Source organism: Lepidochelys kempii, chromosome 8 (genome assembly GCF_965140285.1).
Source record: "Lepidochelys kempii isolate rLepKem1 chromosome 8, rLepKem1.hap1, whole genome shotgun sequence".
Classification (NCBI taxonomy): Eukaryota; Metazoa; Chordata; order Testudines; family Cheloniidae; genus Lepidochelys; species Lepidochelys kempii.
In genome coordinates, this window is record NC_136387.1 from 50,976,642 (window position 1) to 50,992,249 (window position 15,608).

Genomic DNA, 15,608 nt, shown 5'->3' on the forward strand with positions numbered 1-15,608 from the left:
GGCTGTGGGGGTGAAATAGGATGGAGTCTGTAAAAGTAGCTGGAGTCCATGGCTAGGTAAGAGCTGCTAAATGGAAAGAAACATTAATTTCCTTTTCCTGGTGTTTTCTGTGAAATTGTCTCTTTACACATCCTCTCTGTTTGGAAGAAGTCAGCGGCTGAAGTGGGCAGATGAGGAAGGTGGTAGAGGGGGAAGAGACCATCCAAGTAAAGAAGAATAATTCCTAGCGCATACATAGCACTTCCCATCCCTAGATTCCACAGGATCATCAGGATCAGTACTGCTATTCTACAGCTGGTGAAACTGAGGCAGAAAAGTGATACACCTTGCCAAACCTCACCCAGCCAGTCAGTGTCAGAGGCAGGACTAAAACCCACGTCTCAGTTCCAGGCCAGTGCTACACCCACTGGACCATACTGCGTGGTCTGTTTCTGCTCTTTCCCTTATTAGCACCTTTGAGGGTGGCAGGGAAATCAACTTAATTGCCTTTCAGAGTAATTGACATGTCTACCCATGATGCTCTGCATCTTTTTTCCCTAAACATGTGCTTTCTAGAGGTCACCCTCCCTTAACTGAGTCTCTTATTTCATTTTCTCTCCCCGCCCCCATTGAATTAGTAACTATTTCTGACACAGCCTGGTCTGCCTTTCACATTGGACTCTGGGGGCATTACTGTGTGCCAATGGAAATACATCTTCGACAGCCTGAGCCTGGTGGAGAGGGAGAAATTAAGGAGGCAAAGGAAAAAAAACCCTTCCAATTACAGGTAATTAGTGCTAATTAATGCTCACCTACTGTGCACGGCGGTCCAAATGCAATCACTTCAGTAGGTGAAGAGAATGCAGCCCTGGGACACCACAGCCTTCTAGTTAAACAACCTGGGTTTATGCAGTATGCCCTGTCTGGTAACTAGGAAGCGTTAATCTAGAGAAAAGGAAACAGCATGGGTAATTCAGAGCCAACAAGGAAAGCCCTCTCTGGGCCTCCTCCACAACCCGACTGACTCCCATTGATTTCAAGAGGCTTTGGATCTAGCCCCTAGAACGCTGTGGTGGAGCTGGGTTTGGTCTGGAGGTGAATGTGTCTTTTCACTCCTGTTGCACGAGCCCTTTTCACAATAATGGGGGTTGTTTACCAAACTCTTTGCTGGCTGATGCGGGGGGGGGATGGCACCGCAGGCAGCTGCATGCCTACCTCTCTTCACCCGGCCCTGCTTCCCACACCCCTTCAGAAACATGTTCATGCCCCTTCCTCGCAAAAACTTGAGACTTGCATCATGGGCTTTACCGCTAGCCCCGGGGGAGGGGCAGCACACAGCTGCACCGTCCCAGCAGGAAACCAGCCAAGAAGGCTCTCAGAACAGTGCAATTTCTTCCCCTTATCCCCAGACAGTAACACTCTTCCACTGGCCCTGACAAATAACAGTTCGCTGAATTCCTTGGGCCAGCCAGTGCATTAGGGGACCAGAACCAAGGTTCCTGCCATTTTTCGCCCCTCTGCATTCATTCCCCACCCACCTGCGCATAGCCCTCATGTTCCCCCAGAGCTTGACGTAGAGATGTAGGGTATCCACATAAGGGTACGGAGGGTGGGTCTTACTCCCCTTTATGCCCCTCTGTGCTCTGTAGACTGGTCCACAATATGGCCCATAGAGATTGTAAGCTCTTTGGGGCAGGCCCCAGGTCTTTGGGGCTCAGATCCTAACCAGAAACTCTGGGCGCTACTGTACTATAACTGTTGGGTGAGAATAACTCAAGCACTTGTTCTGCTCCGTTGCGCCTGGAATTCCAAAACACAAGGAAATCGAGGCAAGGCACGCAGGTAGGTGTTTAATCAAAACATCTAATAGCCATGAACCGGTTAAGTCAGCAACAGTCTGAACAAAACATAACACCAGTCCAAATGGCAGGTATGTAGCCGCAGGCCCTGAGTACCGGCATACACCCAACGCTATGTACACACACATGAACAGCAACACTGAGTTCAGGGAGCAGGAAACAATAAGTGGGAAGGCAACACCCGCACACACCCACACACCATATTGACAGTTCTGGTAGTCTGCTTGGTGCTATCCAGGAGCTGAAGGAGGATGTGATCCCTGCACCAAAGCGCTTACACTCTAAACCAGATCTCTACGTGCAATTGCTATTGAGGTCAAAGAGGGTTGTGTGCAAATGGTTCAGGGAGTGGTAGGGGCCTTAGTTCAGATGGGCAGCCAGTGGCGTTATGGGCTCTGCTCTCATATGGAGCAACCATCTATCACGGAGATGGTGGTGTCCACAGATAAGTGTGGGTGTGATAGATACTGCTGCTAAAGCAATGTCTCTCGCAGGTCACAGGGAGACTTGTTAGTAGGGCCATAAAAGGGATGGATAGCGTCAGAGAAACATTCAGTCTCCAGTAGTTGCATATGTTGTCCCTTCTGTCAATTCTTCACACCAGTCCTACATTCTGGGCCTTCTTACTTATCCAGCTTGTTGCCGTCCTCTGAGGCATTAGGCAGTGGGGCTGTTGTTGGAGTCAGGAGACGGAATTGGATGGACCACTGAACTGAGTGCAATCCCATCTTCCTAACACGTGGCACTGCAGCACTACTTAAGGTGGCTGGTGAAGGAGAACAAACAGGTATAAGCAGATCTCCTGAGCCCTGGTCTACACTAGGACTTTAGGTCGAATTTAGCAGCGTTAAATCGATTTAAACCTGCACCCGTCCACACAGTGAAGCCCTTTATTTCGACTTAAAGGGCTCTTAAAATCGATTTCCTTACTCCACCCCTGACAAGTGGATTAGCGCTTAAATCGACGTTCCCGGTTCGAATTTGGGGTACTGTGGACACAATTCGATGGTATTGGCCTCCGGGAGCTATCCCAGAGTGCTCCATTCTGACCGCTCTGGACAGCACTCTCAACTCAGATGCACTGGCCAGGTCGACAGGAAAAGAACCGCAAACTTTTGAATCTCATTTCCTGTTTGGCCAGCGTGGCAAGCTGCAGGTGACCATGCAGAGCTCATCAGCACAGGTGACCATGATGGAGTCCCAGAATCGCAAAAGAGCTCCAGCATGGACCGAATGGGAGGTACGGGATCTGATTGCTGTTTGGGGAGAGGAATCCGTGCTATCAGAACTCCGTTCCAGTTTTCGAAATGCCAAAACCTTTGTGAAAATCTCCCAGGGCATGAAGGACAGAGGCCATAACAGGGACCCGAAGCAGTGCCACGTGAAACTGAAGGAGCTGAGGCAAGCCTACCAGAAAACCAGAGAGGCGAACAGCCGCTCTGGGTCAGAGCCCCAAACATGCCGCTTCTATGATGAGCTGCATGCCATTTTAGGGGGTTCAGCCACCACTACCCCAGCCGTGTTGTTTGACTCCTTCAATGGAGATGGAGGCAATACGGAAGTAGGTTTTGGGGACGAAGAAGATGATGATGGGGAGGAGGTTGTAGATAGCTCACAGCAAGCAAGCGGAGAAACCGGTTTTCCCGACAGCCAGGAACTGTTTCTCACCCTAGACCTGGAGCCAGTACCCCCCGAACCCACCCAAGGCTGCCTCCTGGACCCAGCAGGCGGAGAAGGGACCTCTGGTGAGTGTACCTTTTAAAATGCTATACATGGTTTAAAAGCAAGCATGTGAAAGGATTACTTTGCCCTGGCATTTGCGGTTCTCCTAGATGTAGTCCTAAAGCCTTTGCAAAAGGTTTCTGGGGAGGGCAGCCTTATTTCGTCCTTCATGGTAGGACACTTTACCACTCCAGGCCAGTAACACGTACTCGGGAATCACTGTAGAACAAAGCATTGCAGTGTATGTTTGCTGGCATTCAACCAAAATCCGTTCTTTATCTCTCTGTGTTATCCTCAGGAGAGTGAGATATAATTCATGGTCACCTGGTTGAAATAGAGTGCTTTTCTTCAGGGGACACTCAGAGGAGCCCATTCCTGCTGGGCTGTTTGCCTGTGGCTAAACAGAAATGTTCCCCGCTGTTAGCCACAGGGAGGGGGGAAGGTTGAGGGAGTAGTCACGCGGTGGGAGGAGGCAAAATGCGACCTTGTAATGAAAGCACATGTGCTATGTATGTAATGTTAACAGCAAGGTTTACCCTGAAAGAGTGTAGCGACTGTTTTATAAAATGCGTCTTTTTAAATACCGCTGTCCCTTTTTTTTTCTCCACCAGCTGCATGTGTTTCAATGATCACAGGATCTTCTCCTTCCCAGAGGCTAGTGAAGCTTAGAAAGAAAAAAAAACGCACTCGCGATGAAATGTTCTCCGAGCTCATGCTGTCCTCCCACACTGAGAGAGCACAGACGAATGCGTGGAGGCAAATAATGTCAGAGTGCAGGAAAGCACAAAATGACCGGGAGGAGAGGTGGAGGGCTGAAGAGAGTAAGTGGTGGGCTGAAGAGAGTAAGTGGCGGGCTGAAGAGAGGGCTGAAGCTCAAATGTGGCGGCAGCGTGATGAGAGGAGGCAGGATTCAATGCTGAGGCTGCTGCAGGACCAAACCAGTATGCTCCAGTGTATGGTTGAGCTGCAGCAAAGGCAGCTGGAGCACAGACTGCCACTGCTGCCCCTCCGTAAACAACCGCCCTCCTCCTCAAGTTCCATAGCCTCCACACCCAGACGCCCAAGAACGCGGTGGGGGGGCCTCCGGCCAACCAGCCACTCCACCACAGAGGATTGCCCAAAAAAAAGAAGGCTGTCATTCAATAAATTTTAAAGTTGTAAACTTTTAAAGTGCTGTGCTTAAAGTGCTGTGTGGCATTTTCCTTCCCTCCTCCACCACCCCTCCTGGGATACCTTGGTAGTCATCTCCCTATTTGTGTGATGAATGAATAACGAATGTATGACTGTGAAGCAGCAATGACTTTATTGCCTCTGCAAGCGGTGATTAAAGGGAGGAGGGGAGGGTGGTTAGCTTACAGGGAAGTAGAGTGAACCAAGGGGCGGGGGGTTGCATCAAGGAGAAACAAACAGAACTTTCACACCGTAGCCTGGCCAGTCATGAAACTGGTTTTCAAAGCTTCTCTGATGCGTACCGTGCCCTCCTGTGCTCTTCTAACCGCCCTGGTGTCTGGCTGCGCGTAACCAGCAGCTAGGCGATTTGCCTCAGCCTCCCACCCCGCCATAAACGTCTCCCCCTTACTCTCAGAGATATTGTGGAGCACACAGCAAGCAGTAATAACAGTGGGAATATTGGTTTCGCTGAGGTCTAAGCGAGTCAGTAAACTGCGCCAGCGCGCCTTTAAACGTCCAAATGCACATTCTACCACCATTCTGCACTTGCTCAGCCTGTACTTGAACAGCTCCTGACTACTGTCCAGGCTGCCTGTGTACGGCTTCATGAGCCATGGCATTAAGGGGTAGGCTGGGTCCCCAAGGATACATATAGGCATTTCAACATCCCCAACAGTTATTTTCTGGTCTGGGAAGAAAGTCCCTTCCTGCAGCTTTTGAAACAGACCAGAGTTCCTGAAGATGCGAGCATCATGCACCTTTCCCGGCCATCCCACGTTGATGTTGGTGAAACGTCCCTTGTGATCCACCAGAGCTTGCAGCACTATCGAAAAGTACCCCTTGTGGTTTATGTACTCGCCGGCTTGGTGCTCCGGTGCCAAGATAGGGATATGGGTTCCGTCTATAGCCCCACCACAGTTAGGGAATCCCATTGCAGCAAAGCCATCCACTATGACCTGCACATTTCCCAGGGTCACTACCCTTGATATCAGCAGATCTTTGATTGCGTGAGCTACTTGCATAACAGCAGCCCCCACAGTAGATTTGCCCACTCCAAATTGATTCCCAACTGACCGGTAGCTGTCTGGCGTTGCAAGCTTCCACAGGGCTATCGCCACTCGCTTCTCAACTGTGAGGGCTGCTCTCATCTTGGTATTCATGCGCTTCAGGGCAGGGGAAAGCAAGTCACAAAGTTCCATGAAAGTGCCCTTACGCATGCGAAAGTTTCGCAGCCACTGGGAATCGTCCCAGACCTGCAACACTATGCGGTCCCACCAGTCTGTGCTTGTTTCCCGAGCCCAGAATCGGCGTTCCACAGCATGAACCTGCCCCATTAGCACCATGATGCATGCATTGGCAGGGCCCATGCTTTCAGAGAAATCTGTGTCCATGTCCTGATCACTCACGGGACCGCGCTGACGTCGCCTCCTCGCCCGGTATCGCGTTGCCATGTTCTGGTGCTGCATATACTGCTGGATAATGCGTGTGGTGGTTAATGTGCTCCTAATTGCCAAAATGAGCTCAGCGGCCTCCATGCTTGCCTTGGTATGGCGTCCGCACAGAAAAAAGGCGCGGAACGATTGTCTGCCGTTGCTCTGACGGAGGGAGGGGCGACTGACGACACGGCTTACAGGGTTGGCTTCAGGGAGCTAAAATCAACAAAGGGTGTGCCTGTACATCAAGGAGTATTTCAGGCAGGACTGCACGGAGGGTTCCAATAAGAAATGGTGCACCTAAGTTATCGTTGTTATTGGAACAAGGAGGTTAGCCTGGCCTCTGATTGATACATGGCTAGATTTACCTCGCTGCACCTTCTCTGTGAGTGACTGCAGTGTGATCTAGACAGGGGAGGAGGCAAATGAGTACAAAACAAATCTGGTCTATTTCTTGTTCTGACCCACTCCATCTATCTTTTACATCTTTGGCTGGCAGCAGACGGTGCAGAAGGACTGCATGCCATCCACATCTCATGGCTGCTTGGCAGAAGATGGTACAGTACGACTGCTAGCCATCTTCATCTCTTGCCTGCCTGGCATAAGATGGTACAATACGACTGCTAGCAATCCTCATCTCTTGCCTGCCTGGCAGAAGATGGTACAGTACCGACTGCTAGCAGTCCGTATCGCCTGCCCGCTCACCATAAGATGGTTCAATAGGACTGCAGGACTAAAGAGAATGACCTGGTCAAGTCACTCCAAATTTAGTCCCTGCGCCCATGTCTGCCCAGGCGCTCCCAGCCGACGTGGCCAGGAGCACCTCGGACACGATGAGGACGACTACCAATCGTATTGCACCGTCTGCTGCCAGAAGGCAATGGGTTGCTGCTACTGTGCAGCAAAGCCGTACCGCGTCTGCCAGCACCCAGGAGACATAGGGTGATGGTTACCTGAGCTGGCTCCATGCTTGCCGTGGTATGGTGTCTGCACAGGTAACTCATGAAAAAAGGCGTGAAACGATTGTCTGCCCTTGCTTTCACGGAGGGAGGGAACGGGGGCCTGACGACACGTACCCAGAACCACCCGCGACAATGTTTTAGCCCCATCAGAGTGCTCCATTGTGAGTGCTCTGGACAGCACTCTCAGATGCCCGATTGTTTGCCATTGCTCTGACGCTGGGAGGGGCGCTTACAGGGTTGGCTTCAGGGAGCTAAAATCAACAAAGGGGGTGGCTTTACATCAAGGAGTATTTCAGGCAGGACTTCACGGAGGGTTCCAATAAGAAATGGTGCACCTAAGTTATTGTCCTTATTGGAACAAGAAGGTTAGCCTGGCCTCTGATTGATACATGGCTAGATTTACCTCGCTGCACCTTCTCTGTAAGTGACTGCAGTGTGATCTAGAAGAATGAGTCCCCTAGACAGGGGAGGGGGGGAAGCAAATGAGTACAAAACAAATCTGGTCTATTTCTTGTTTTGATCCACTCCATCTATCTTTTACATCTTTGGCTGGCAGCAGACGGTGCAGAAGGACTGCATGCCATCCACATCTCATGGCTGCTCGGCAGAAGATGGTACAGTACGACTGCTAGCAGTCCGTATCGCCTGCCCGCTCACCATAAGACGGTTCAATAGGACTGACTGCAGGACTAAAGAGAATGACCTGCTCAAGTCACTCCAAATTTAGTCCCTGCGCCCATGTCTGCCCAGGCGCTCCTGATCGACCTCACAGAGGCGACCAGGAGCACCTCAGACATGACGATGACGGCTACCAGTCGTACTGTACCGTCTGCTGCCACAAGGCAAGGGGTTGCTGCTACTGTGTAGCAATGCCGTACCGCGTCTGCCAGCACCCAGGAGACATAAGGTGACGGTTACCTGAGCGGGCTCCATGCTTGCCGTGGTATGGCGTCTGCACAGGTAACTCAGGAAAAAAGGCGCGAAATGATTGTCTGCCCTTGCTTTCACGGGGGGAGGGAGGGAACGGGGGCCTGACGATATGTACCCAGAACCACCCACGACAATGTTTTAGCCCCATCAGGCATTGGGATCTCAACCCAGAATTCCAATGGGCAGCGGAGACTGCGGGAACTGTGGGATAGCTACCCACAGTGCAACGCTCCGGAAGTCGACGCTTGCCTCGGTACTGTGGAAGCGCTCCGCCGAGTTAATGCACTTAATGCACTTAGAGCATTTTCTGTGGGGGGGACACACACTCGAATATATAAAACCGATTTCTAAAAAACCGACTTCTATAAATTCGACCTAATTTCGTAGTGTAGACATACCCCGAGTCACAGTTTGAAGCAGCGGCAGGGCATAAGGGCAGAGGTCTTCTTTTGCTAGTCTGCAGCAATGGGGCAGCAAGAAGAACATAGAATTGGGGGAGGAGACACCAAAACACATTTTTTCAACAATTTTTTTCTAAATGTGATTGTGACGGTGGGTCTGGGGACCTGACCCTAATTCTTTTTGCCTGACCAAAGAAAAACTCTGCAGGGAATTTTAAACAAGAGGCCTAGCAAATTAGATACACCCAACTGGGTGTGTAGGTAACTGGAGATACCTGCTTTGGAAAGTGGGAATAGCTGCCTTGGATCAGCAGCGGCATATCTAGACATACAAGCTTACCTTGTTGCAGGGGCTTGACAAGTAAGATCTCTGGACATAGCAGAGAGGTTGGTACCTAAATTGCAAGCAGCAGTGCCAGTCTGACCAAAAGGACCAGAGAGGAGATTACATTTCCCAAGAACAGACTATTCACTTCCCAGTTTGTCCCCTCTGCCTACCTGCAACCTCATCTAGTTTGGCTCATGAGAAAGGTAAATCTAGACATTTTAAACACACTACATGTTTTGCTTTCACTCCATTTTCTCCCTCTTTTTAATACACCTGGTTTCTGTTACAATCTCTGTTGTCTGGGTAATTTCACATAGACACCCTAAGAAGAAGGAGAGGTGCTGAAGGGTAAAGAGTTCTTGGAACCTCCCTACCCCAATCCATTTCACTCAAGGAGCATGGACAACAGTGTCTGCTTCCTGTGAATTGTATTGTTGCAGCAGGGGAAGAGAAAGGAGGAAGTGAAAATACCAAGGAGGAGACAGGCATTGGTGGGGTGATGGTTGCAGTTTTATTGTAGATACCGCACACTTTTGTACAGGAGGGAGACATATACCTTATACTGTCATCAGGAAAAGAGGCTCAACAGCTTTCATATGCATTGACTTCATCAAATCTCCTGGAGAGACAGAGTCACCAGCATGGAAGTGATCAAGCGGGCCAGCATACCCAGCATGCAAACACTCCTCAAACAGAGATCCCTCTGCTGGCTAGGGCATGTGTGGGCGCATCCCAAAGGACATCCTCTACAGTGAATTGGCATCTGGAAAATGACCCAAAGGATGCCCAACATTGTGTTTCAAGGATGTGTGCAAGCGAGACCTCAAAGAAATGGACATGGATGTGGGCAACTGGGAAGATCACACTCAGGACCACAGCCTCTGGAAACAAAATCTTAACAAAGGTCTCCGGAGTGCAAAGGGGAAGCAGTCCAGAGTAGCAGAGGCAAAAATAGCTTGCAGAAGGCAGAGCCCAAGGGGTCGAGACACCACTTTTAAATGTGACAGATGTGGCAGAGATTGTCTCTCTCGAGTGGGTCTCTTCAGCCACAGCCGCGGCTGCCATAAAACCAACTGAGTAAATCAGTTACCTCTCAGGGGCGCACACCCATGGTCTTGCGAGACTGAAGGATGCCTACTATACGGATACCTCAAGCTGCTCACCAGTGTTTGGTTCAATTGTTGGGGGTAAGAGTGCGCACTGATCCTTTCTAGTGCTTAAACGTTGGAGAGGGCTACATCTAGTAGCATCTCATGTAGCATCTCAGCTCTGATAGAATGTGAAGACTGGGTTGGGAGTGGTGTTCTCACATCACACACCCCATGAGCAATGTACAGTATTTTTAACAAAGAACATGCAAAATGTGGTCTCCATCAATAGAGACTCTCCTGCCACTAAACTAGAGACATTCCCAAAGCCACTTTTATTTTATTTCTTTGTGGCCATTCCTGTGACCCAGATGGATCAAGTATAGCCAATCTGATGTTGCTATTAGGGCCTCAAGTCAGCAAAACATGTAAGCACGTGTTTAAGTCAATCTTTATTCAGGGATGCTCTTAAGCACCTGCTGAAGTCCCTGCTTTACAGATCTGGGTGAACGAGTGAATTAAGGCCTAGGATTTTTTTTTTAAAAATGGTATTTTCCAGGCGCCCTGTCACTACCAATCTAATCTGGTTATTGCAGCATCACCTTGAGCTAAAGGGTTGCACCTGAGAATATGCCTGGCAATGCATGAAATGTTAATGGAACAATCACATCAGTGTGAATAGTGCAGCACTAGTTCAATGTAAGTCCGTTAAACTTGAGAAAATGAGTTCTGCTAATTAAGTGTAGCCCAGTAAGTCAGCAATCCTCAAAAATCTAACAGAGCTATCAAAAAAATGTGTATATTTGCCTGCTTATTACCTGCCAGGAGGATCATTAATGCTGCATCATGCTGAGAGCACAGGTCAGACCCAAAACCTTATTGCACATCTAGGGAAAATTATATTTTTATTGATAAAACACACAAGTCATGACCCCTCAGTTCTTAGGAGTCTAGCAGGGATGCAAGGCTGACAGTTTCTATATTCAGAATCACAAATCATACCTATGATTGTGAATAGTGAATTAAATCTGGGTTACTGAGATGCAAGCTGTGGGCCCCGTTTTGCTAATGTAAGTAGATTCCTTTCTGCTGACACAATCAGATTCCTCGGTGTGCATGTGGAAGAGTTAACCCTCATTTTATAACAGCACCTTCCACCTTGTGTTTGTTGGAACAATTAAACAATACATAAAATAGTTTAAATGGGTTACATTTGAAATCAGGGTAAAGAAGAACAAGGATTAGGTACGTAGGAACTAGCATAGTGGATCAGAGGTGTCAGATCTAGTACCATGCTTCCTGCAGTGGCCAATAACCAATATTGCAGAGGAAGATGACCACTCCTGCATAATGTACATGGCTAATGATGCAGTGCCATTCTTTGAAGCAGAACATTTCTTCCTATCCACTGGATTTGTCAGTAGTTTCCCTGAAGCATGAGACCTTTTCTTCATTAGTTGCATCGTAATAGGGCCTTAGTGGTCCCAACCGAGATTGTGCTTGGTGCTGTACATGAAAGACAGTTCCTGTCTCAAAAACTTTGCAGTCTTACTAGGCAAAGAGTAGAAGGGGAAACGGAGGCAAGGTGACTTGCCCAAGGTCACCCAGCAGCTCAGTTGCAGAGGCAGGACTAGACCCTGGTGCAGAGCTCTCTCCTCCAGACCCCATCCCTTCTCAGTCAGCTTATCCCGATCTGGGCACACAGCTCATTACAAACATTGATCAGGAAAGGGTACATTTTTAGAAACCCAGCCTCCCTTTCTGGGATTGTAAACTGCCCCTGCAAGACTGGAGCACACATCCTCATGCCTGCAATCTGACCTGCAGGTGCAAATCTCAGTGCTCGTGTTTCTCACTCTCTGATCTGCACCCCCAAGTGACCACCCCTGTAAAGCAGGTGTGCGGGGGGTGTTGCCTTTATAAAAATTTGACCCCAATTGTCCATTCCTTTTTAACACCAGTCCAAGAAACAAAATTCTGTGACCTTCCCCTGTGAGCTTCACCAGCTGTCTGCAGGCTGGATGATACATGTCCTCCTTTGATTGACTCTAATTTACCTGCCATTTATTTCCCAGAGTACCTCTGTGCCTTCGTATTTCGGGAAAGGGGAGGGCACTGAGCATTTTGAATGTGCCCTTCACACAATCCCAACTGCCTCCTTCCAACAGAATGAGCTGCGAGAGGGGACAAAAGCATCTAGTGGAGTCTGGACTCAGGTTGCCCTCAGAGCGAGGGGCTTCCTGCTCCCAGGGGAGGCTGCAGTCTAGAAACCAACCTGGCAGAGTTGGAGGAGAATGAGGGGAACCTGAGTCTACAAGTCCCAGAGCACCCATCTTCTCCCCTGCAGGAAGAGAGCTGTTACTAGCTCTCCCCCCTCCTGCTCAGAGGAGCTAGAGAGGGAAGTTATTGCTCCGTCTAGCAGCACTAATCACCATGTTTCTACTTGGAACTCTGCCCCAGCTCGAGATGAGCGTGACCTAGACAGAAGTTTCTCCCTGGCTCTACCCCAAACTCATGGCAGTCAGCCCGGTCATGCACTATGCTTGTGCAGAGATAAGTCAAGATTCAAAGAGGAAGGGTTGGGAATGTGCCCCTGCTTTTCCCTTCCACTGCTTTTGGGGGTGTTTCTGCTTCTTTTTAGCTCTCCTATTCTTCCCTCAGTAATGTACCCAAGAGGGCAACTGGTTGTGAGTCTCTGCCAAGGCCTCAACAAAGCACACAAGCCCTGAGTGGGTGTACAAACCTATCTGTCCTGACCAATCAAAGGCAGTCACGCCACATGACACGGTCTAAGCTTCTGCCCTACATTTGGCTCTTCTTAGGTTTCCCCTACAAGATCTTCTCGGGGCTGGCTCCTAGGTACTGCTGGCTGACATTTTGCATTCAAACCATTTGTGGGAGAGGGAAGTGGGGGAAGGGGAGAAGAATGAAAATTGCCTTTTCCCCCAAAAAAGCAAAATTTTCTGGGTTTCTGTCAAAATTTAAAATTTTGGATTTTTCCCCAGCCTCCTGCCCACCCTGACTCCTGCACACACACCCCACATCCCCACCTGCAGTCCTCGCACCAAACAGGAGCTGCCCCAAATAAGTGCTCCACACTCCAACCCCCTGACCCAGCCCTGAGCCCCCTCCCATACCCCAACTCCTGGCCAGACCCTGCACCCCAACCCCCAGCCCGCTCCTGCACCCTGACTCCCTCCCAGCCCCGGCATCCCCAGCCCCGAGTCCCCTCCCGCACCCTAACTTCTGGCCAGACCCTGCACCCCAACTTTTTTAAACAATTTTTATAAAGGGCTCTTATCCAAAGTGCTTTACTGTAGTTAGCTAATGGTACAAACAATATTTGGAAAGATCCTTAAGTGTCCACCAAGACCCTCAGCGATTTTCAAGTGGTCTGTGGAAAAGTAAGTTAGAATACAAGAACAATCCAGGTACCTCACTTTATTTTCCACTTACTTGCTATTACTTACAGGAGGAAGATGAAGAAAAAAAGAATGAAAATGGGAGTGGAGGGTGGGAGATAGGAGAATGTTCTTTTTCTTGGCTGGGTCCCAAGGAGGGGCCTCAAAAATGAAGCTGAGCACAGGGCCCCACTAACTCTAAATCCACCACTGGCAACAGCACTGATTCTCAATGCAGAGTTTCAGCCCCTAAACCAGGGAGACTAAACAGAGTAGGCCTGCGTTACTAAATAGTCCGTCCATCATGTTACACTGTCCCATTAACTTAAATGTCTCAAGCAACATACTTGCTTTCTTCTTTTAAAACCAGGTGGAGTGTCTTCCGTTCTTTCACCTGTCATTGCAGGGAAACTTGGACTACATGCTAAGCCCCAGTGGACCACAGGCTACCACAGAAACAGGCCCCTGCATTGTGCCAAATCACACTACCGCCCACAGAGCGGAAGCAAACTGAGTGCTGAGTCCTGCGTAATCCTTGTGTTGAAATGTAAGTCAATGCAAGTCGACTCATTTGTGAGGCTCCTGGTTCTTTACAGTGAACACACCCTGACAATAAATATGGATTCTGACTTATGCTTGGCTGTGCCATATTAACCTAAGGACTTTCTCAAGCTGAATTCCAGTTGACTAATAAATGCAACCTTGTTGTGAAAAGCACTTATGTCTGAGTTGAGCTGGACTGGCTCCTGAGAGCGCCAGTGAGAAACGCAGTACTGGAGCTCAAAAGCTCAGGGTTGGAGTTGTGACACCCAGCCTGGGAAAAGTGCGGACCTTGGGCTCCGGCAGACAAGAGGGATCACTCCCAGGACAGCATTTAAACGCCAAGGCATAGCTAAGACCTGGTCATCTGTGATGCCCCTCCAGGGGTGGACAGGCTCCTATACCCAGTCAGTCCTTGATCTCTGCTGAGACTTCCAAGAAGGGGGTGGGGGTAGCGGGACATCATTTCCTCGTGTGGTGGTGCCTTTCTGATGTGGACACCTGCCTGGTAGGAACCAGAATGAGAACCACCATCTCTCACACTGTGGGAACAAGAGACTGGATGAAGAACAAGCCAAACTTGCCAGTCACTATACGACATATCACCACCAGCCCTGCTCCAGGGAATCAAACATCAGCCACTCCTCAGCATCTTCCCTCCGAGGCGATTTTTAATCCAGGCAATGAAAATGGGAATCTGTGGTCGTTAAAGGCCACATTCAAATACAGCACAAAGGAACCGCAGCACCTCTGGGGCCTCACTAAATATCAGCTAAAACTTTTGTAGGAGGAGAGATGGCCCCTCACACTCCCCCTCCGCCCCATTTTCCGACAGGCACTGACTTGCCGCTACAAAGTGTCTGTTCTGCAATCTAGAGCAATAAACATGCCAGAGTAATTAACGTCTTAACAACTTATTACAATCCTCAGATAATTAATCACAAAAGCTAAACATGCTGTCTCACCCTCCTAATGTGTTAATGCTCTAATTATTATGCCTCAATTAAGGGGAAGTCAGTGCTCCTTGCTTAAAAGTGCATGTATAATCAGGGCGCTTGAGCACAGGCAAGCCGGGCGTGGGGAGAGAGGAAGAGGAGACTGTTTTTAATGAGGTTTCATGGCTGGCTTTAGGCAAGGAACTGACAGCCTCTGTCTTGAGTCTCACACTCGGCTGCGCGTGGAACTCTGAGCCATCTGCGGTGGCTTTGTGCTCCGTCTCCTGCCTGGCTATTTTTAGAAGAGGTGGCATGTGTGCATGGGGAAGCAGGGCTGTCGCATGAGCAGCTAAGCAGCAGAGTTGGCGGGGCCTGGAAGCAGAAGGTGGCCAGCCTGCTCAATCTGCCAGCCCATGCAGCATTTGGCTACTTGGGAGATGACTGCTTCAGCCTGGCAAGCATTTCTTCTCTACTGCACCAGCCCCACAGTGCTTTGCCATAGGGATGGGTCCCCTCTGCCCACGCCTCCAACCTCAGCATCTGTTCCAAAAGGTGCTTTGCCTGTGAATGAATTTCCAGTCAGGCAGGCCTGGGAATTACGCATGGTACCAGGTGAGACTTGCAGGCTTAGGGTATGTCCACACTGAAGTCTGCCCAGAACCCTTGGTAATAACTTGCAGAGCTAGCCAACATGAAAGCCCGTACTGCTACAGCTATCTAACCTAGCTACATTAAAGTTCGCTTGGGTATGTCTACCCCACCCAGAGTATTTAACCACACCCAGCGATTGCAGTGTAGACATAGCTGAGAAATACACAGGGACATGGAGGGCGTGAACGGACCCAGCTCCACTGTCTTCA

General features: G+C 49.5%; 1 protein-coding gene across 1 annotated transcript; it reads left to right on the plus strand.

The window, feature by feature from the left end:
- The first annotated feature begins 2,965 nt into the window (after positions 1-2,965).
- Positions 2,966-15,250, plus strand: LOC140916457 (uncharacterized). The gene is made up of 3 exons (XM_073358103.1): positions 2,966-3,583; positions 4,172-4,570; positions 15,051-15,250. Exons 1-3 carry the CDS (start codon positions 3,001-3,003, stop codon positions 15,248-15,250), a joined length of 1,182 nt encoding a protein of 393 aa, XP_073214204.1. The 5' UTR covers positions 2,966-3,000.
- Positions 15,251-15,608: the final 358 nt, after the last annotated feature.